The sequence below is a fragment of the Ursus maritimus genome, unplaced genomic scaffold (genome assembly GCF_017311325.1).
Source record: "Ursus maritimus isolate PB19 unplaced genomic scaffold, ASM1731132v1 scaffold_22, whole genome shotgun sequence".
Taxonomy (NCBI): domain Eukaryota; kingdom Metazoa; phylum Chordata; class Mammalia; order Carnivora; family Ursidae; genus Ursus; species Ursus maritimus.
The window spans coordinates 38147036-38170351 of NW_024424675.1; the positions used below are offsets into that span (position 1 = coordinate 38147036).

A 23316-nucleotide genomic window follows, 5' to 3' on the forward strand; every position below is an offset into this window, starting at 1 on the left:
TAAGGAACTCATCGTCAATTTAGAATGAAGGTTTATGACTAACATCCACAGATACCACGCTTGCCAAAATGGGCATAAGGAAGATACTTCCTGCACGAGTTTGCTAGGGTTGCCGTAATAAAGCCTACAGGCTGGCTGGCTTAAATAGGACTTTATTTCCTCCCAGTTCTGCAGGCTGGAAGTCCAAGATCGAGGTGTGGGCAGGGTGGGTTTCTTCTGGGCCTCTCCTGCTGGCTTGCAGAGGGCTGCCCTGCTCCCGGGTCCTCACGAGGTCTTTCCTCCCACCCCAGGCACCTCACTGTGTGTCCTAATGTCTGCTTCTCATAAGGACACCGGTCAGACTGGAACAGGGCCCACCCTAATGGCCTCACATTAACTTAATCGGGTCTTTTTTAAAGGCTCTATCTCCAAATACAGGGGTCACCATCGGAGAGCCTGGAGGTTAAGGCGTCCACAGAGAATCTGACAAGGGATACACCTCAGCCCCCAGCGTTTCCCAGAGGCTCTCTTCCAACCACTCAAGGCTTCTGCAGCCACTGAATCAGAAAGCTGAACTCCTACTGAAGAACAACAGTCCAAACATGAACTTCTTGCCTAACAGGTTTTTCTTTGAAAAAAAAAGAGAGAGAGAGAGAGAGAGAGAGAGGGAGAGAGGGAGAAAGAATCGGGAAACCTTCACAGGACACTAAGAGACAAGGCCAAGCATAGTGAATATTCATTCCATTCGTCCAGTGGCTCCTAACTGGTGCAATTTTGCCCCCTCCCACCCCCCACTCCCCAACCCCTGGCACAGGGGGACACTTGGCAATGTCTGGAGACATCTTTGGTTGTCACAACTGGGTGGAGGGTACTACTGGCATCCAGTGGGCAGGGGCCAGGACCGCTGTCACACATCCTACAATGGACGTGACAGCCCCCACAACGGACAACTGTCACACCCCACAGATCAACAGAGGCGAGGCTGAGAACTGCTGAGGTCTAACCTGGCCAGGTCTGACTTCACCCTGTGTCACAGCAGATGGCCTGGCAGAGGGTGAGAGATCCTGCCAGGCCCCATTCTACAGGGAGGGCACTGTCCACGCTCCACCCTGCTTCTTCCTCGGGGAGGCTGGCCAACAGGCTCCTCCTCCTGGCATTTGGCAAATGCCACAGAGACCCAACTGTAATGACAAAAGCATCCGGCTGCCCTTCATTTCCCACAGGGAGCCTCTCTCTCCTGGGGCCCCTTCCAACTGCCTCTCCCATAATCCCCCCAGACTGTTTATACAATGATAAAAGCAACAGTAAGATCCCCAATCAACCTGGTAAACAAACCATTGTTTAAAAATCACGTTTTTTTTAAAAAAAAAAAGCTTTTCGTGGATAACTTGGCAAAACAAAAAAATGTTTTAATTTATTAGCAAAATCAGATTACCCCATGTCCTCCCCCTTATAGCAATATTATAGTATTTTTAGACTAAAAGCAACATTTTAGCACAGGCGGCCGCTCCCTAAATATCAGACACGTCTGGGGGCGCATCTACAAACCTCATGATCTTTGAGTTCACAGTGTTCTTTAAGTCACTTCTGTTTCTCGTGTAAGTGTATTCTAAAAGGAAACTCCCTATCGATACTACAAAAAGAAAGCAAGTATCTCTTGGCACAAACAGAAAGAACCGAAAAAATAATTGTTAGCCTTTCACCGGCCACGAGCCACCCAAAGTGATCTTTGGCGATGTTTCTCCGTCAATCCTTCCAAGTCACACAAATGAGAGAAAACAGATACTAGCTTAAGAATTCAGCACTGCTGCGGGCGCCCAGCCGGTGCGCTCAGTTGAGCCCCCAGCTCTTGGTTTTGGCTCAGGTCATAACCTCAGGGTCCTGGGATCAAGCCCCATGTCAGGCTCCACCCTTGGCACGGACTCCACTTGAGATTCTCTCTCCCTCTCCCTCTGCCCCTCCTGCTTGTACTGTCAGTCTCTCTAAAATAAATAAATAAATCTTTAAATTAAAAAAAAAAAAGGTTGCGGGGGGGGGGCGACGCCTGGGTGCCTCAGTTGGTTCAGTCTCTGCCTTCGGCTCAGGTCATGATCCCAGGGTCCTGGGATCGAGCCCCACACGGGGCTCCTTGCTCCGCAGGGAGCCTGCTTCTCCCTCTGGCTGCCGCTCCCCCTGCTTGTGCTCACTCGCTCACTCTCTGACAACTAAATAAATAAAATCTTAGGGGAAAAAAAAAAAAAGAATTCAGCACTGTTATAGCTCTTTCGGTAAAAGTCATCAATAAGAACATTACAAGTCGTCTTTTTCTTTGGAAATTAAACTAAAGTCCACTCAGTGTCGTAAGTAAAGCTGGAGGCACCCCACATCCATTCCCAAAAGTGGCCACAAATACCACCAGAGCTAATTCATGACTTTCATCGTTTCCATTTGGGAACAGTACTAAAAGAAAGTGCTATTCTGAGAAGTAGCCACCAAAAGTCCAAAGATGGACTGGTCGGTGCCTTGCCTCTTCCAGCTCGTGGCATGGGTGCCTTAGGTCAAGGTCAAATGGCCACACTCCTTCTTTGGGACCGGCTTGCAGGGCCTCCAGTCCCTGGTCTTTCTCCGGAAAGCGCCCGAAAGCATGGTTCCTGTATCCACCTCTACCCTTCGGCACCCCTGCCTGTGTCTGTAATTCCACATCCCCTGGTGTCACTGCCTGGGGGGGCGCCGGGCCGGGTTCTGCGCAGGGACTCTGTAACAGGAAATGGATGGCATGAGTGCAGCTGAGCGGGCTGGCAGCGGACGCCGCGGGCACTTTCCAGTGGGCCGCTGCCAAGGCTTGTCCCGACTGTTCCCGTCCAGAGGGGCAAAGGGCTGTTTACACAACTCCCCACTCCACCACAGGGAGGGGAAGAGAGGGGAAGGCCTGGGGTCTATGGATGTCACTGAGCAGCACGACCCCCTCCTCCATCCTGCCCCCAAACACACCCTATACACAGTGTACCTAATACCACCTCCACCGTGTCAAGAGGACACTGCACGCACGAGCAGACACACACACACACACACACCCCTATATACATTCGATCCTCATTATTCGCGGTTTCTGTATTTGCAAATTCACCTACTGCGTAAAACTTACAACCTCAAAATCAATATTCACAGCACTGTGGTGGTCACTCACAGACATGTACGAGACTTCCCCAGGTGAGGGGGGACAAGGCAACACTTCCGGTCCCAGCTCCATACAGTACATATGTGTCCTTTCCACAGTCCAAATAGACCTAAATAGGGCCACACTTTTTGCACTTCGGAGCTTTTTGTCAGTGACATCCCTGTTTAAAATAGCCCCCAACCATAGTGCTGACATGCTGTCCCGTGTCCTGAGAACAGGAAGCTTATGAGTTGCAGGGCTGTTGGTCCTGGGTTCAATGTTAATGAATCAACAACATACATTAAATACAAAGTCTTTAAACCAAAACATACCTTTAAAACAAGGTAAAACAGGACCAGAGGCTTGCAGAGAAGTAACCCTGTATCTCCCTTTGGGGGCAATGGTTCAGTATTCGCTAATTCAGGGCTGGCAGGGACCTTCCGGAACATAACCACTGTGAATAACGAGAATCAACCAAACTGTGTCTAACGCTACCTCCGTTGTGTCAAAAGAGAAAAGGGCATTTTAACCCCACAAATTAGAAAGGACAGCTTCAGACCTTTCAGTGGAATAAAGGAATGTATGAGAAGAACTCCCCGCGCCGGCATTATCTTTCTTCTTTCACGTAAACAGTGAAACCCACGTTACTGAGGGACCCGGGTCCTGGCGCGGTGCCGAGCACTGCTGCGAACGCACACGGAGCCTGCCACAGCCCTGTCACTAGACTCGGTCATGTGAGGTCTGAGATGGCTTCTCCTGGCATCAAGTCCTCTGCGGGCATTCTCCAGCTAGAGTTCGTACTCACCTAGGCCCTCTCCAAAGACCCAGAAAGAGGACAAGATGTCATCCAGTGCTAGAAATCCAGCCTCCAGGCTGGGAGAAGAACAACTTCCAGTGCTCGCCAGTGCTCCTAGCGCTCCCTGCACGCACGAAGCCCGGCGAGCCAGGCACTCTTCCCATGTCCCCGTGTTGCACGAGAGGAAGCTGCGGCTCAGAGGGGAGAAGACAGTCCCCCGGGTTGATACAAGCAGAAAAACGCCAAACTGGTCCATTCACCTAAGTCCGTGTGACCCTGGAATCCAAACTCTTTAACTCACAAATCCACAAAGCCCGCGGTCAGTCTGGCCTGGGTCATTGAAACTGCAGCCTACAAAATTCTCACCTTGGTTCTCGCAGCGGTTGGAAAACGTGCTATAGCTTAAAGAGCTGCCGCTCCCAAATTCTCTACCCTGCAGCCGGGCAGGGGGGGGAAAATCATTCATTGTTCCTGGGGGGGAAAAGAACTCAACTGAGGGAAAGAGCAGAGCTGGCTGGACACCTGCCCCGAAGAACGCTCCCAAGTTCTAACTGGGAGACAGGCTCACCTCAGTTCGCATTAGTTTCTGCCACACGTGCTCGGCCAGGATTAACTGCTTAACCTTTCTGAGCCTCAGTTTCCTTTATCAGTAGAACAAGCATAAAAAAAACCAACCTCAAAGGGGCACCGTGCGGGAAGGGCAAGAGAACCTCAGTTCAGAGCCAAGATACCGCAGATCTCGAGTAAGCACTGGTTCTCCCCCTCAGCGGTCAGGGAGCGGGTCCTGCAACACGTCGGTTTAAATTCTGCACCCTCTGGGACGCCTGGGTGACACAGACGGCTCGGCGTCTGCCTTCGGCTCAGGTCACAATCCCAGGGTCCTGCGATGGGGTCCCGCATCGGGCTCCCTGCTCAACGGAGAGTCTGCCTCTCCCTCTGCCTGTCCTTCCCCCGGCTTGTGCTCTCCTTCTCGCTCTCAATAAAATCTTTAAAATTAATTAATTAATTCTGCACCCTCAAGCAAAAGGTAAGCATGAGCCTTGAGACGCCTCTGGCCAAGGCCGGCAGGCAGGTGCCCCCACCCCCAGCCTCCCTGGGATGTGAAGCCAGGGCAGGCACCTGTTCCCGGGCTCCGGGGGTACGCCCACCTTGCACCGGCCACCGCTTGCTGCTGTGGCCAATCAGCATGAATTCATTATCTTACAGTTCTGGAGGCCGGCAGTCCGTAGCAGGTCTCGTGGGCCCCCAGTCAGGATGTCAGCAGGGCCGGGTTCCCTCTGGAGGCTGTTTGCTCGAGGTTTCCCGTTTCGAGACGCCCCCCTGTGTGCTCCCGTCTCCATCTTCAAGCCAGCAGTGAGCGTCCTGCCATGTCTCTCAGATTCACTCCCCGCTCTTTCAAGGACGCTTGTGAGGACACTGGGCCCACCTGGCTAACCCATCTCGAAATCATTAATCACATCGGCAAAGCCCCTCTTGCCACGGAAGGTCACCTGCCCACAGGCCCCGCGGGCCGATATTCTGCCCATCGCACCACCTCTGCAACAATCCAGATTTTTTTTTTACTCTTTTCCCTTAAATGCTTGACTTCTTGCGTCAATAGCATATAGTGTTTTTCACATAAATCATCCACCGAAAAAACTCTTCATGAGAATATGTGTCTTGTATTTAAAGATGGAAACTAACTCAGCTCACAAGCTGCTGTCCCTCAGTGAGGAAAAGAGACAAAGGCAGAGGGGATGCCTTCTCTTTGCCTGAGGCTCCCTTCTGGTGCTCACACCCCAAATCCCCCCCACCCCCACACTCAAATCATGTGGTTAAGACTTGATGCCATCAACCAGGGAAGATCTCTGAGCCACAGAGTCACATCAGAAGAATGAGTAAGCAGCAATCTGAGAAGGTCCAACAGACTTCTGCCTGGACCATCTAGAAAAGGTTATCCCCTCCCCATTCCCAGGGGATCAGACACTGGAGATCGGCTGCAGGCATTTCTCCTCTCAAAAAGGACTTACTGGGCACCTACTCTGTGCCAGCCTCTGCGTGATGGTGATTAAGCTGTCACCAACTGGGGCCCCGCTGTTCCCAGCTGAATGATCACACGAGCACGTCACACTCCCACTGTGTGAGACAGAAAAGGAGCAGGTGCTCTGAGAGGCTCCCAGTGCAACCTGATCTCTAGTCAGGAACATCAGGGAAGGCTCCCCCGAGGACGTGAGACCTCGGTAAGGCTTAACGGAAGACTGAGCTTTGACTAGGTGAAGAGGGGAGAGGACATTCCAGGCGGAGAACAGGATGTGCAAAGGTCCTGTGTCAAGAGAGAGCCCAGGAGAAGATACTGAGCACAGTGTGGCTGGAGGAGAAAGGGCCCAGGCTATACTATTCGGTGTGTGAAGATGACGATGGAAGGAGGGAGGGGCCACAACAGAATCTTCTGTGATGGTGGAAAAGCATGTACCTCCATCATCCAACATGCAGGCACGGCCCACATGTGGGTACTGGGAACTAAAAAGTGGCTCACGCCACCGAGGCGCTAAATTTCTAACTTTAATTCTAATTATTTTAACTCTGAATGTAAATAGCCACATGAGGCTCAGGACCACCATGGTGGACAGCATGGGACCTCACAGAAATGGAAAGCCACAAGAGGGCTTCGGGCAAAACATTTTCACGAGCAGAACATCTGGCCACACCTGCTCTGGCCGCAGGGTGGAGACCTCACTGGCCGATCAATACCACGGAGGCAGGGAGGTGAGTGATGACGGTGATGGTGGCCGTGAGGGTCAGGTGCACAGATTCCAGGCAATTTGGCAGGGGGCACACGTGGGAGGTTTAGTAAAGGGTGAGCAAGGGAGGGCGAGGCAGCATCCGGGATGATGCCTGGGTTTCCAGACTGCGTCACTGAAGAGACGGCACCCACTCTCGGGGCTTGGGAACACCGGAGAAAGGAGGAAGGAAGACCAGGCTTGCGGTGGGAGCCAGCCCGTGAGTTTGCTCTCGAGCAGACTGAGGGCAGGAGTCAGGGGGAGGACAGAAGACGTGGTTCTCTGCTAAGGTGGTCACTAAAGCCATGCGTATGGGTGAACTGCACCCATACTTCCAAGGGGAAGGAGGTCCAGGACCAAATCTTAAGCAACCGCAACACTTAATGGTGAAAGAGGAGGCAGAACCATACCGTCGTGGAGGATACAGGAAACGATGACAAGCTGCGTCTCTAAAACTCAGGGCAGACAGGAGAAATGAAGGCACATGTCCACACAGAGACTTGAATGTTCTTTACGATATTATTTATAATGGGCAAAAACCAGAAATAACCCATATGTCCATCTTGGTTAAAAAAAAATGTGATCTATCCATACAATGGAATCCTATTAAGCCATAAAAAGGCACTTTCAAACCCCTGTGCTGAAAGAAACCAGACACAAAGACAACCTACTGCATGATTCCATTTACATGAAATTTCCAAAAAATGCAAACCTATGGAAATAGAAAGCAGATCAGCAGGACTAAGTGCAAACGGGCATAAGGGAGCTGTGTGGGGTGATGGGCGTGTTTGAAAACTAGACTGTGGTGATCGCTGCACAAACGCTAACTTTACTTCTATTATTTTTAACTAATCTCTGCACCCAACATGGGGCTCCAACTCACGACCCAGAGATCAAAAGTCTCACGCTCTTCCCACTGAGCCAGCCAGGCACCCCTATAACTTTACTTTAAAAAAAAACAAATCAACGAATTGTGGGTCCGTTAAGCATCTGCCTTGATCTCAGGGTCCTGGGATCTAGCCCCATGTTGAGCTCCTTGCCCAGGGAGGAGTCTGCTTCTCCCTCTCCCTCTGCCCCTCCCTGCTCATGCTCACATTCTAATAAATAAAATATTTTTTTAAAGAAATCAATGAATTGTACATTTACTATATATTTTATGTGACGTAAATTATGCCTCAATAAATTTGTTTTAAAAATTCAGTAGAATATGAACTTAATCAGCTCTTTCTAAACCCAGTTCATATCCAGAACTTCCTAGTCCAAATACATCAAAAATCAAAGCATCCTCATCCAATCCAGCCATAAAACCCAAAGGCAAAGTCTTAGTTCAGCCTGTAATATCACACCAGAGCCTCAACATACCTGGTTGGAATCATTCAATGCAATTAATCATTTTCCCAGATTCGATCAGAACAGAGTCATGAATTGGGGCGCCTGGGTGGCGCAGTCTTAGGCGTCTGCCTTCGGCTCAGGGCGTGATCCCGGCGTTCTGGGATCGAGCCCCACATCAGGCTCCTCTGCTAGGAGCCTGCTTCTTCCTCGCCCACTCCCCCTGCTTGTGCTCCCCCCCCCAAAAAAAAAAGAACAGAGTAATGAAATCCATAATATTTTTTAATGTCCCATCATCAAAGGCCCCTTCCTCTCAAAGAAGCATTCCGGAGAGCCCCCAGTAGCAAACCTCATGCAAAAGCCTGTCTTATTTATCACCATTAGCTCCGGCAAATACGAAGTTGTATCGAGTACTCACTGTTCTAAACTTTACTTGGATTAAGTCTCTGAAACAACCCCGAGGTATCCAGAATTCTTATTCATCCCACTTTACAGATGGAAAAACTGAGACCCAGAGAGGTACAATAATTTTCCCAAAGTCAAATGGCTTGTCAGTGACGGAGCCTGGGCTTGAACCATGCTCAACTCCAGAACCCACACTCCTATCAACCAACGTCTGGTGTTTCACCGAAAAGGGAATTCCATTCAGCGAGCGGCAAAGCACGGAAAGCCAGAGAATGGTTTCAGTCAAAGCCGTGCACAAGCCGTGTTTCCTAACTGAACCGCTGCGAAAGGTTTCCCAGCATCAGGATGTGGTAACTTTCTCGAGAGAGAAAAGAGCATCGGAGCCACAGGATTCCTTCAGCAAATAAACTCCATGTCCTGGCAACATATGCTGAGTGACCCCAGCGTTGATTACACTGTCTCCTGGGACTCACTGCACCTACGTTTTTGGTTTAACCACAAAACCCCCAACCATCCTATACCTTAGAGCCATTTAGGTGAAATGAGTCGACTGGGTTCAAATCCACCCCCTCATACCGGCTATCTCTGTGACCTCAAACAAATTATTTCACATCACTGAATCTTAAATTTCCTTGTCTATAAAATGAGGAAACTAACTCCCCAAAACTCACATAATCATTACGAGGATTAAAACAGGGCTATTGGTGGGGCGCCTGGGTGGCACAGCGGCTAAGCGTCTGCCTTCGGCTCAGGGCGTGATCCTGGCGTTATGGGATCGAGCCCCACATCAGGCTCCTCTGCTATGAGCCTGCTTCTTCCTCTCCCACTCCCCCTGCTTGTGTTCCCCCTCTCGCTGGCTGTCTCTATCTCTGTCAAATAAATAAATAAAATCTTTAAAACAAAAACAAAAACAAAAACAGGGCTATTGGGGCACCTGGGTGGCTCAGTTGGTTAAGCGTCCCCCTTTGGCTCAGGTCCTGTTCCCGGGGTCCTGGGATTGAGGTCCAAGGTCCTGGTCTCTCTCTCTCTCTCATCCTCTCTCTCTCTCTCTCTCTCAAATAAATAAAATCTTAAAAAACAAAACAAAACAGGGCTATTTATGTCAAGTACCCAGCAGAGAGAGCCTGACCAATCACAGACAGATAGTCCCTGACTTATGACAGTTCGACTTCGGATTTTTCAACTTTATAATGGTGCAAAATCAATATGCATTTGACATAAACTGTATTTTGAATTGTAATCTTTCCCCAGTGATGCGATCCCCCGCCATGACGCTGGACAGCAATCACAAGGGTCAATACTGATACACTGACAACCACCTCATTCCCACACAAGCATTCTTTCACTTTCAGTACAGCATTCAATACGTTACATGAGATATTCCACACTTTATTATCAAATAGTCTTTATGTTACACGATTTTCCCAACAGTAGGCTAACTTAACTGTTCTGAGCATGTTTAAGGTGGACCAGGCTGAGCTACGATGTTCAGTAGGTTAAGTGGAGTAAACACACTGAAGCTATTTTCAACTTAAAATAGGTTTATGAGCATGTAACCGCTTTGAAAGTCCAAGAACATCTATATTAGTTTCTTCTTCAACTCCCCCACCCATATTTCAAGGAGCCTCTCCATCACTCTGCTTACAAAAGTGTTTCCAGACCCCAAGATTCCCACCTTGATGTGGGCTACTCCTCCTAAAAAAGCAAATTAAATGCAAGAAAATACACATAAAAGCCTGGCTGTCCTGATACAGGATCTGAATCTCAATCACTGTCACTGTTTAGCAAATAAATTAGTTCCAATTAGCAAATTCTAAAAATGGGGTATGTTCCTCCATTCCAATACCAAACATATTTAACTGTCAGCACCACTCCCTCTGCGCCCCCATTTTGACAATACATATCTCTATCATGGTAATTACCACTTTTAAATAATTACCCTCATTTCTCTGTCATGCACTGAATCAGGAGTTCTCAACGACCACAGCACGGTAAAACCATCCGGGGAGCTTTAAAAAAAATAAGACACCCAGGTCCCACCCCAGATTATTTCAAAGGTTTAACACGGGGGCAGGGATGGTAGTTGTTAAGATCCCCAGGTGATCGCAATACACAACCAGCGTCAGAAGGCCTGTGTGAGTTGGACAGGGCTTGGGTTTGTTTTTAAAGATTTATTTATTTGAGAGAGAGAGAATGAGTGGTGGGGAGGGGCAGAGAGGGAGGGGGTGGGTGAGAGATTGAGAGAGAGAGAGAGAGAGAGAGAAGCAGACTCCCCGATCCCAAGACCCAGAGATCATGACCCAAGCGGAAGGCAGATGCCCAACCCACTGAGCCACCCAGGCGCTCCGGGCAGGGCTTGTTTAATTAACCTTTGCATCCCAGTCACCTGGCACCGCCCCTGCACAGAGTAGGCGTCTCATAATTGTTTTAAACACAAATTGGTAACTAGAAGACTTGAATCCACTGATCACACAAATTCATTAAAGTATTTACCCAGGGTGTATATTACACGCAGACACTATCCGGGCACAGAGCTCAAGTTAATTATTGTTTAGCCTTGAGTAGTCAGGATCAAAATACGCGAGAACGGTGAAAGAAGGGATGGAGGGCTGTCTGTCTTAGGGCCGAACGACCCTGAGTTCATCACCATTCTGCAGCATCTCCCCTGAAGTCCTTAACCTGAGCTCGTTTCCTCCTCTGTTTTACATAAACCCGGGCCTCCGGAACATTCAAGGAAGACGGGGACAAAGACCCCACAAAATGGCAGCTAGCATCACTTTTTTTTTTGTTTTAATTCCACGGACACCTGATGGAAGCAAGCAACCCTAAGGGTTCACCCTCCGCATCTCCTGCACCAAGCAACTGACGCCACATTAAGCCGCGGCCACAAGGAAATGGCCTGAGAGCACAGGATGTTAAGGGAAAGGGCCGGTCCAAGGCCGCAGCCCCGCCCAGCTGCGGGTCTCAGTCGTCAGGGCACGTCAACCTCACCTGGGCAGCCTGGGAAAAAGCACATTTCCAGGTCCCACCCCCACCCCCACGAACTCTGATCGGCGGGCCTGGCAGGGGCCAGGAATGTGCATTTATTTTAACCAGCCCCATCAACCCTCACCCCCAGGTAAATCTGTCGCAGACGATGCCACAGTCCCTCACAATCTCAACAGGTCACTGCCAACCTCCGAACGGGAGGACGGCAGGGCGCAAAATACCTACCCGTCCTCTCTCTCTCTCTCCAGGAGAGAGAAACCCACGCCTAGGCTGCCCTGGGGTCTGCCAATGCGGGAAAGGCACAGCAGGTGGCAACCCCCACCCCTGCCAGGGGGCTCCTTCCCTCAAATTGTGGGGAGCGGGAGGTTCTCCAGTGGACCAAGAGGAGCCCCGCCCAGCCTCCTGCGGCTGCTGGTTTCAGATCCACCCAAGGCCGGGAAGAGAAGGCGGCGTCCTGGGGCAGGGACCCGGAGGCGCTGATGGGGGACCCCGCGGCGGGCTCGGTGCGGAGGCGGCCGAACCTCCCCACCAGTAAGCTCAGCATATCCGGCTCCCGAGGGCTGTGCAGGCGCAGAGCACGGTTTCATGTGGATCAGATCGTAATCACAACGACAGGGAGTAATCAGGAAACAATAAAAGGGTGAAAAGCTATGGCTGGTCCTAACTCTGCGCGCGGGTAAACAGCGCTAGGGCGGGTCCGGCTTCTCGGGGTTTCTAAAGGAAGGTGGGCAGGAGTGCAAGGAAGCCGCGCGCTCGGGCCCAAAAGGGACAGGATCGCCCACGGGGCCCGGGCCGGAGCTGCAGCTGGGATGACCCGCCCGCCTCCCCCGCTGGCCGCCGGCTCATGGCGCCGGCTGCGGCGCGGCCAACATGTCAAGCCAGGCCAGGCCGCCCCAGCGCTGGACCCGGCCCGCGCGGACAAAGGCGGCCGGCGTCCCCGGGCCCCGCTCACCCGGCGCGGGGCCTGCTGTCCATCCGCTTCTTCTGGCGCACCGGCTGCAGCGGGATGTTGTCCGTCATGTCGCCCGCGCCGCCCGCCTTGGCCGCCGCGCCCCCCGCGCCGCCTGGGCCGCCGCCCGGGTCCGGCTCTCCGCGCCGCCGCCGCCCGCGGCGCCGCGCCGCCCCGGGGGAGGAGGTGGCGGCAGCGCGCGCCCGCAGCGAGGGGGCGAGCTGCGAGCCGGGCCACGCGCGGAGCCGCCCGCGCGGCCCGACCGACGGACACGGGCGCACCATGGGCCCGAGCTCCGCGCTGCGCCCGCTCGCCCCGCGCAGCGCCTGCCACGGGGGGCGGCCGGCTGCCGGCGCCGCCGCAGTGTCCCCGCCCCGCCCGCGCCGCGCGCGCCCCCACGCGCGCCCACCCGGCCACGCGCCCCCGCCCACGCCCCGCCGTGCGCGCGCGCGCCCGCCGGCCGCCCGCCCACCGCCAGCCGCCGCTCATCCGCACACGCACACGCCCAGCCGCGCTCCCCGGTCCCACCGCGGGCGTTTCCTCGCGTGCTAACGCTGCCACCAACATGCACCGGCACACACGAGCCCTGCAGACACGCACTCATTCTCACCCGCTTCTTCCCCATCATCGTCCCCATTCACAAGCACATGCACACCCTGCCGCCTCACCCCCTGACGTCCACGATCAAACACCTGTACACCCGACCACACTCACCCGCCTCTCGGTCCCCCTCATCTACCCATTCTGAATCTTAGGCCTCACACACGTGTGCCCCAGAATCAGTCGCACAGGGACGTGCACCCTACCTTACTCCGCTTTCGGTCTGCCTCACCCACCCTCGCTCTCCCACCTGGATCCCTGGGATTCACAATCACGCACACGTGCACACACTCATGTTCACACTCCCTCAGCTACCTCTGGGGCTTAGACACATTCGAGCATGCTGGGAGTCTCACACACCTGACTCCTGCACCCAGACCCACATCCACGCTGACTGGTTCACACTCTCCCACACAGTGTCTAGGATCCATTCACTTTCAAGGGCCTGTTAAAGCTTTGAGAACAGGAAGAAAATGAGTCGTGGTGACAGAAGGAAAGACAGGAGGGGAGAAATTACAAATCCATATGTAATTGAAGAACCGCGAAGTGTAAAACCCTATAAATTAACCTGCTGTATGTAACCAAAGCAAAGTTTTAAGCAGTTACACCTGATGTATTTCACGTGGAGTATGGGTGCCTTTTAATATGTTTGCTGTGAGCTACCAGGTATCTGTGTCTGGGACCCTGGATGAAGGAAAGCTGATCCCAAGCCGAGAAGAATGACTTATCTCATGTCACAAGGAAGTTCCTCATGAAAAGAAGCATGCCATTGGAATTGCTGCATTGCGCCTTTGAAGGGAAAACAGCATGGTTTGGCTAACACAGCCTGCTTTCTCTCCTGTCTTTACAACGGTGCTGAGCACACGGGGCGGCACACAGTCAACACTCAATAAATGCTTGTTCAGTAGAGGGAATGTAAACACCTGGATGCACTGATTACGGCATCAAAGTAGGCCCCACCCTCTCGCACCTGCTCCCCTGGAAGTCCCCCTTAAGCCCCGCCCACCTCCCCTCAGCGGCAAACCCCAGGCCCTCTTCTCCACTCCACTCCACTCCCACACAGACTAACAGAAAAGACCAGAGATTGTGACCCTGGAGTGCAGCTTCCCGCACACAGCTGGGGCCCAATAAAGGTGAGCTTTGGTTTTTATCATGCACCTAAAACACGCACGGGGTTCCATATTTAATCCTCCAACAGCTCTGCCAGCGAGGTCTCAATCAACCCCGCTTCACAGGTGAGGAAATAGCCCAGAGTGACCTGCACAAAACGAGGTTAGGAGGGAACGAGGCTGGGCTCCAGGGCCTTGCTTTTCATGCCCCAGAAGGCAGGACGAAGGGCCTCCAGCGATCAACTGAATCACTTAGGACACTTCCAGCCACCTCCTAATCCCGATTTCCAGATATCTCCAAGTTCCCTGCGGCTTTGTGGAACCCATCTGTGGCCACCATCATCAGACTGTGCTCTCTTTTTCTTTTTTTTAAGATTTTTTATTTATTTATTCGACAGAAATAGAGACAGCCAGCGAGAGAGGGAACACAAGCAGGGGGAGTGGGAGAGGAAGAAGCAGGCTCATAGCAGAGGAGCCTGATGTGGGGCTCGATCCCGCAACGCCGGGATCACGCCCTGAGCCGAAGGCAGACGCTCAACCGCTGTGCCACCCAGGCGCCCCTGTGCTCTCTTTTTCTAAAAGCTGGAGTAGTGATAGCGGTTCTGTCATCAGAGATCCTACAACACTTTCCAAGACAACTTACAAATGGCCAAACCTCAGTTTCCTCATCTGTAAAGTGGGGACAGTGCCAGCCTCGCAGGATTGTTGGAAGGTTTAAATGAGTTCATTGTAAGTACAGAACAACTGGAAGAGTGGCTACGCAGAGGAAACACTCTGTAAGGCTTGTTATTACAGAGTTGGAAGAGTTCGGGGCAGTCATGGGAACGGGAAGCCCTTAGCACAATGCGCGCACGTGGTAATACTCGTGGAAGGGAAGCTATTACAATTCCTCCTCCCCCAACTGCTAGGAATATTTTTATTTTTCCCTAATTGAAGAACGAGCACCATAGTATCTATCCAGTGGTCATCTCTGGACAAAAAGATTCTAGGTAGATATTTAAAATATAGTTTAATTTATAGACTATTTTTTGGGGTCGTTTGGGATTTACAGAGAACTTGAGCAGATAGTAGCAAGAGCTCAGTATACCCCCCCGCATCTACTCCCCCACCCCGAACTCAGCAGCTCCCTTGTCATCAACATCTTGCCTGAGGGCGGTACATCCACGGGATCTGACGATTTTCCTTATTTTTATCTATTCTTTCTATTTTTTCTTCAGTGAACATGTATCACTTTTACAATGTTTTTACAGAAATACTTTTTATCTTTTTAAAATTGGGGTTTAAGTAATCTCTACACCCGATGTGGAGCTCAAACTCAGCGACCCCGCGATGAAGAGTCACATGGTCTTCCAACTGAGCCAGTCAGGTGCCCCTAAATGAATAATTTTTTAAAAGACAAGGAGCCCCCTCTTACCCTCCAGAGGTAGTAACATTTTCATGTGAAAAAAAAGAGATGATTTTATTGGTTTTGTATTTTCCCAATTTTTTTCCAGCACACTTTTATAAACATCAGAGAAGATACTTTTCAAAAGGTTTCCAGCAAGACAATCAGTCCCCAGGAAGAGAGGCCCTTACAAGCTTTTGTCTCATCTTGAGAGTGATCTACGTACACGAGGCAGCAGAGAGGCCCGTGGGGCCTTGGAGCAGCGCTAGGGGCCAGGAGAGGAGCCGAGCTAGGACAGGGCAGCGACTGGATGGGCGGGTGACGGGGGTCCCACTCAGCAGGACACCGCTTTCCTCTTCCTGGCCCGGGTCTGCCTTCTCCCCGTGGTCCTAGGAATGGTCACCTCGGGGTTCTGCTTGCAGTCTCTTTCAGTAACCCTGAGAGCCCTCTCTGTCCAGCAGGCCCTGAGTCCAGGAAGCTCCTGGTACTGATACCTGGAACAGAAAGGTCTTTAACAGATAAGCCATCCTAGTCCACAGCTTCTGCTTTCCGAGATACTGAGGTGCAGAGGCCACCCAACATCATCAACAGATGGTCGGCTGAGGCCATGATCTATTTTGAGATCTCGGTACAGCCCACCCTGAAGCCTTGTTTCCATCGATCTCCAAGCTGGCTCCTGCTGTTTATAGCACGTTGGCAGTAAGTAGACAAGAGGTCAAGGGCACAGATGAAATGGAGACAAGGAACACGGGAACTCAGAATTATTATATTTTTAAGATTTATTTATTTATGGGGTGCTTGGGTGGCTCCGTCAGTTAAGTATCCACCTTCGGCTTGGGTCATGATCCCAGAGTTCTGGGATCGAGTCCTGCATGGGGCTCCCTGCTGAGTGGGGAGCCTGCTTCTCCCTCTCCTGCCTGCTTGTGCTCGAGAGAGAGCGCACGAAAGAGAGAGAGAGCATGAGCTTGATCAGGGGAGGGGCAGAGGGGGAAAGAGAGAGAGACTCTCAAGCAGACTCCCCACTGAGCAAGGAGCCCAACATGGGGCTCGAACCCATGACCCTGAGATCATGACCTGAGCCAAAGTCAAGAGTCAGACGCTTAACCAACTGAGCCATCCAGGTGCCCCGGGAACTCAGAATTATTACAAATCTTTTGGGGTGAATTCCAGCTTCGGGGAGAAGTGAAGTTCTTTGGGTGCCTGGAATCTTCTCTCTGAATGATTTTGGGTGAATGCTCTAGGTGTTCCCTAGAGCACAGTTGCTCAACCTGGGTGCTACTGACATTTGGGCTGGATATGCCTTTACCCCGGGGCTTTCCTGTGTGTTTTACGTTCAGCAGCATCCCAGGTCTCTCTCCTCTACAAGCCAGCAGCAGCTCCCCTCCCCCCTCCCAGGTGTGACAACCACAGATGTCTTCAGATATTGTGAAATGTCCTGGAGGGCAAAATTGTCCTTGGTTGAGACCACCGGGCTAGAATGTGAGGTTAAATAATTTTTAACCCTCTAGCAAAGCTGTGTCTCCAACCCTAACCTCACCCTCCCTGTCCCATCCCCACCCCCCAGCACAGACCCCTGTTTAAAAATAAGAACTCCTTAAGGGCTTTCCAGAAGCAACAGTATCTACCTAGGATTTAATAATACTATTTGGTTTGTACAGTACTGTTTTCACCTCCAAAAAGACACATGGAGTTTAGGGAAAATTCCACAGAACATTCATTCATTCAAGTAATCTCTGAGGACCAACAATGTTCAGGGCACTGGGGATACAGCTAACAGGCACACACCATCCCTGCTCCCTGGGGTGCAGGACTGCTGGTTTCTAGAAGTTATTATCCAGGCTACCTGTGCCTTTCATTGTCTTTGAGCTATTTCACAACTCTGTTGAGAAACCACCAAAATACACAGGACTCTTGACCATAGAAATGCAAATGAATTTTATCCAGTGGAAGGCAAGCGACTATTGCCCCGTGGATACTGTTTTCCACCTCTTTGTAAATTCACTTCGATACTCCTGATAGCCTGCTTTTGGGGGGTTGATTCTCCTTTGAATCGGGGGTCAATCTGTTGGTCAAATCTTTGACAACCGTCCTTTTCTATTTGTAGGAGCCATGATTTTCCCTTTTGTAAATATTGTAAGAGGAGATGGCAAATAAGGAAACATTCTAAGAGTGCAAAATGCCACGTGGATGCGGAAGATGCTGTGCTGTTGTTAATCCTTCTTGATGAAAATAGAAAATTGGTCTCCTCAGCCGTCCCCTCTGATTTCCCCCCATTTCACTGGCCTGTAAGGTCCCAGGGGGCAGCAATCTTAAATTCCATGAGCGTCTCCTCTTCTTCTCTGGGGTTTTCGCCATGTGAGAAAAATGAAGATATTATCGGTCTCTGACATGTCAATTAACTCAGGACATTTCGAGAAATCAGTGGAAATAATTTTTCCCGTCAGAGTATCAGCAAACATTAGATAACAAAAACCCCAAACGGATTTATGGGACAAAGGGGACAAGTGTCAACACTGGGTATAGCTAGAGCATGCCTCAGTCTTTAGGACACTATTCCTTTCAACTTACTCTTTGCTTGAAATAGTTGTTTACCAAAGGTTGGAGGGTGGAAAGACTAGGGGAAGGGGCGGAGGGGCAGTTCTGCAGGGCCATTTAGGGATGTTTCTTCTCTTTCAAATACTTCTTAAAATGCAGAGCCTGATGCTTCTTTGGAACACATTTGCAAGGTCTTATCTTAAATACAATTGCGAAGTCCACTTTTGAGACGTAAATTTACTTCCTTATCCTAGTTGAACTAACGCTCCATTTTTCTTTTGATAATTCAGAAATAGTTGGACTTGGTTACGGCTAACAAATACAGACCTAGGGTTTTTTGGTTTACTTTTTCTTTTTCTTTAGGCAAGAAGTCTGAATTTTCATGTGTGCCAAGATCACAAATCCCTCCCCCACAGCCATACGTGACCAAAAGGGATGGCTTCTTTGGGGTTATCAGACTGATCGCTTTGAAAGCCAACCCATTTTCTTTGAACAAAAATGGGGATTTCTAGTCACCATGAACATTTCACAACGTACAAATACTGAATCATTATGTCCTATGCCTGACACTAGTAGGACACATGACATATACCTCAAGTAAAAAAATACAAGTTCAATACGATCGTAATTCCTATTTGGGGTTAATTCCACTTTGCCAGTTACATCTTACGGCAAAATGTACTTTAGTTTTCTATCTAAACCTTTCCCCAGCTTTCCTTAGAAAATTCACTTTTGAATTCATATTTCCTTCAAGATTCACTTTTAGATCCTTCTGAAGGATAAATGACATTCTCTGCCATTTATGAATAATGTACTGCCTGTGACTTCAAACAAAATAGGTGGCCAAAGAGATGTACTTGTTATGCAAAAGCAATAAAAAAAAAAAAGTACTTTTTCTTTTTCAAAAGAAATGGGCACTCCTGGGCACCCGGGTGACTCAGTCGGTTAAGCATCTGCCTTCAGCTCAGGCGGGGAGCCTGCTTCTCTCCCTCTGCCCCTCCCCCTCCTCGTGTGCACTCTTGCACACGCTAGCTTTCTCCAATAAGTAAAATCTTAAAAGAAATGGGCATTCCTCATTTAAGTGCTTCGTGATTTTGTTTGGAAATAAGAGAACGGAAGTGAGGGAACCGGTAGGATCAAGGCTCTACAAAAACCTTAGGGTTTCTCCACTGGAAAAAGCGCCTTCTTTAAATGAATACATTTGGGGGCGTCTGCCTTTGGCTCAGGTCATGATCCCAGCCAGGGTTCTGGAATCGAGCCCCGCATCAGAACCACAGGCTTAGCCAAAATACAGCTTTTTGACAGACTCAGAATGAACTTCCACAACACCAAGGAATGGGGGCCTGGACTTCCAACCACGTGCATCTGGATTTCTTGGGGTGTGTCAATGGCTGGGGGGGGGGTAAAATGTACATGCAGGAACCAATGGAATGTGGTAAGCCCTGTTGAATCCCAGTTGCTTAGGTGAAAACCCACCTTAAAAATTACCCCTACTGGCCTCTATTTCCCCCTGCACGTTAAACTTTCAAAGCAATCCATCAGCGGATGATGAAATAGGCCATTGCACGCACGCCCTCTGGTTTGAGCTACAAACACATCGCCTTCAAGATAAAGGAGCTGCCCACTGCTGGCCCTCTCCTGACCCAGGTGACCTCCTCCCTGAGTCTCAACACACTGAATCAGAATCCACCTGACCCAGAGCTGGGACAAATTCTGCCTTAAGACAATGTCGATTTTCAGAGCCCCAAAGGAGAAACAAGGGTGACTACCATACCAAAAGCTTGGTGTGTCCCAGATTGTTTTCATGCTCTTGTCTAACCTCACCATAATCCCATGAATCAAATATTCTCTCCATTTTGCAGATGAGGTATCCAATGTCCTACAAATTATCTTGCCCCAGGGCATCCAGGCTAAGCCTTGACCTGAACTTCGTTCCCAAAATGACCAGCCAGCCATCTCGTGAACCCATCCTTTCCTGCCTTGATATGTACCCGCATCCTCTAACCCGACTGACTGTTCCTAGACATTCTATGGATGCCAACATGCGTTAACTTTCCGGTTTGGGCTCAAGCCACCTACCGTGTTGTAAGCAGGTCCTGTTGCTCTGAGGGTTGCCTTTGTAAGGACTGAGGAGCTTCCTGTAAACATGCAGGCATTTCAATACCTTCCTTGATGCTGTGGTTCAGACTGTCACCTGGCTCAACCTGGCACTTCCAGACACAAAGGGAGGAACCACCACCTTCCAGACTGCCCTCCCCTCCTGCACACCTGGCAAGACAGGTCTGCCTGTCAAACCAGGTACAAACTGCACCTGGACGGCAGGGCCTCCTCCAACCTTCCCCAGACCCTCTCTGCAAACGCCAGCTACCCCATACAAAGCAGCAATTTCTTTCCCAGAACACTTGTCTTCAAACAGGTTCTGGGGGGGTGGTGCCAACTAAAAGCAGGGGGTCAGGGGGAAATATGGAAGTTTATCCTTCCCCCTCTCCCCCCGTTTCACTGAGATACAATTGACAGTTAAAAGCAGAGAAGTTGAGATTCCCTTAAATCTTCCATCGGGTATCAAAAACAGAGCTTTGAAAACACAGAACCCATAATGGAAAATGCCAAGAGGTAGGCAGGTCTCAAAATGAGCGAGTCTGATGGCCTCTGTACTGCCTGCTTTCTGGGCTCCTTCAGCAGAGACAATGCGCTGGCTTACAGCGGTGTGCGCACATCACAACCCACGGGAGGATTAGCGTCACCGACCAGGGTGGAGAAAATACACCTCAACACGTAACCCACTCACACGAACACCTGCAGAAACGTTCATTGTTGCCCCAGCAATCCCTCCGGTAGGAAGCTACCCTGAGGTCAACTGGGTGGAAGGAAAACTATGCCTCGATGATTGGGATTATTTACGAGTTTGGGGAAAATAGGAGTAGTGCAGAGCAAGAGCCGATTAAACATTTTTCTATTACTGCAGGTATTTAAAAAGGATTAGCCAGAAACGGCTGGAAACCTTGGAAAGATGTGAGATGCACTGGGAAGAGGAACATTAGCTTTTTATGAAGTAAAAATAATCCTCATACATTTCAATCCTGATAGAAAACTTCGCTGTGGGTTTCAAGTGGGAGAAGGGTTTAGATACTTCCATTTCAACTTTCTGAAAGGCCGAGTTCATCTTGCTTTCAGAGTAAATAAAACACTGCAGATTTAGAAGAGATGAGCCTAAAGGACAGACAACCCTTGGAGGGAGGAGAGGGCACCCACCTGTAAAGGATGTAGCCACGCAGGGCTCACACCAGATTAAAGGCCGTGAGAATATAATCCCTGGCCTCCCCCCGCCGAGGTCACGAGGATCCATTCACAGACGAGGTCTCATCAACACCCGAAAGATTCTCAAGCCTGATGCCGGTTTCTCGCCAGTGGGTTTGCGAAGAGAAATACCGCAAGACACACGCAACACGATACTTTCCCAGTAGTATGCTAACCTGGTCTTGCCCTTGTTGTCTCTCCCCAGTTGAGTACTTTTTCCACCACCCTCTCAAAGAATCCTCCCTTGGAATTCAAGTGCCCATCCTATGTGATTCTCAGCAGTCCATTCAGTAGACAATACAAAACAGTGTCTCTCTGCCCAATGACTGCCACCAGATCAGGAGGGGCGGAAACGTGGGCTGATCTCTGGCACCATAAGCCTTCCGTGGTCATAAGCGAACACAGGCAAGTTCTCTAGAATGAGTTTACTCTAACAAAGAAAGAGAGCAAGCAGTTACTTGTGCGTGCTTGAGAAATGGGGCCAGCATGGATGTAACCAGATGTCCATCTTCGATTCTAGGACCTGCAGGCTCCTGAGGGCAAAATGATGGTTAAGTAAGAATTCTCAGGTTTAGAGCAGAAATGAACCAGAAAAATTTACATACGCGCCTGGTGGGGGAAAGGAAAAGAAGAAAAGAAAAAAAAAAAAAAAAACAACATCCAAAATTTATTCTCCAACAAGACAGACAGCATCAGCAGGTAAAACTACAGGGGTTTCTCCAAAGATCATACATTCACAAGGGCATTATTTGCTTAACAGTGAGAAAGGCTCCGGTGTGTCTCTGTAACAATCTCCACTTCACAGTGTAAACAGGTCCTAGCATTGTGTTCAACTTACGATTCCAGAAGGAAAGGCACAACGTGGCAAAAAAACTTTTTGGATCCTAAAGTCAGGTGCGATAGCACAGACTTGATAACAGTCTTGATCTACTTTCCCACAAAGAGGGAGACTTCTCCGCTCAGAAATTAAGGTCTGTCTTTCTCCTTCCTTGTTAAACCATTAGAGCAGGTTTCATCATTACATATACAAAAAGGGGAGGGAGTTAAAAAAAAAAAAACACGAAAATATCTTAAACGTCCAGCTGCTCCCACCACATATCAACTCAGGTTAAGACAGGGCGTCGGAACACTTCAGCGGTCAGAAAATAGGAACATAGACGCTATGGCTACAAAAATAAAAAAATAAATGAGGTAGATAAATTAAAGCTTTCACACCCATGACTTGCCTGTTCCAACTTCGTAGCCTTCATGCAATGCTCGAGAATAATCTTCATAGTAACTTGGCGTAAGCTGCACCAAGGACATTTTTGTACAAATTAGTATGTGAACCTGTGAGGAACATGCCCTTCCGTGAGTTTCTTCAAGAATGAAAACCCAGTTCTTCAATCGGGTAGGCACTGGCGAACCAAATTAAGTCACCTGAGGGTCCCTGCTCAGGTGCCCACCTCTCCTGGTGGCTCAGGAAGGGGGCATCCCGACAGCAGCAGACAGTACATTGGCACTCTCGGGGCTCCAACTGTATTTAAATAAGCAGCAACACACACTGACTCCCTCCGGACCAGACGCAGTCCATCTGAGGGCATCCTACTTAAGGTTCCAAGGTCGAAGCAATTTTGTCATTGTACCACCTTAGTTTAAAAAAAAAAAAAAAAATAGTACATTCAGGGGTGAAAAAAAAAAAAAAAGATGGGTGCAGGTTGGGGGTCATACAAAACACAGGTCCCTAAACGGATGCCAGATGGTGTCCACGTACCCGCATACAGTCACCAGGGAAGTATCTAGTACCCCCTCCCCCCAATTAGGCGAACAGTTGTCTTTTCCATTGCAGTTCGTAAGCTCCAACTTGAAATAGGGGCATAGTCTTTGGAAAATAGTTACTCTCGGTTGTACAAAGGTTTTTATGTATACAGTTTGTCGCCAAGTAACAAAGCTACTCTGCAAGACCCGCTTCTTTCCAAAATTAAAGAAAAAAATTCTAGTCTGTATTTGTTTTAGTATGTATTTTCTTTTTTTGTTGTTTTTTTCTCAACTTTTTCTTTTTTCAAATTTT

The 23316-nt window shown here is 49.8% G+C and overlaps 1 protein-coding gene across 1 annotated transcript in view; it reads right to left on the minus strand.

Annotated features, from left to right (window-relative positions):
- The window catches only part of ATP9A (ATPase phospholipid transporting 9A (putative)), a 125725-nt gene extending 113298 nt beyond the window's left edge, over positions 1-12427 (minus strand). The window contains exon 1 of the mRNA XM_040638482.1: positions 12345-12427. Within this exon, the coding sequence (XP_040494416.1) occupies positions 12345-12412 (68 nt within the window). The 5' untranslated portion in view covers positions 12413-12427. The remainder of the gene's footprint in view (positions 1-12344) is intronic.
- Positions 12428-23316: the final 10889 nt, after the last annotated feature.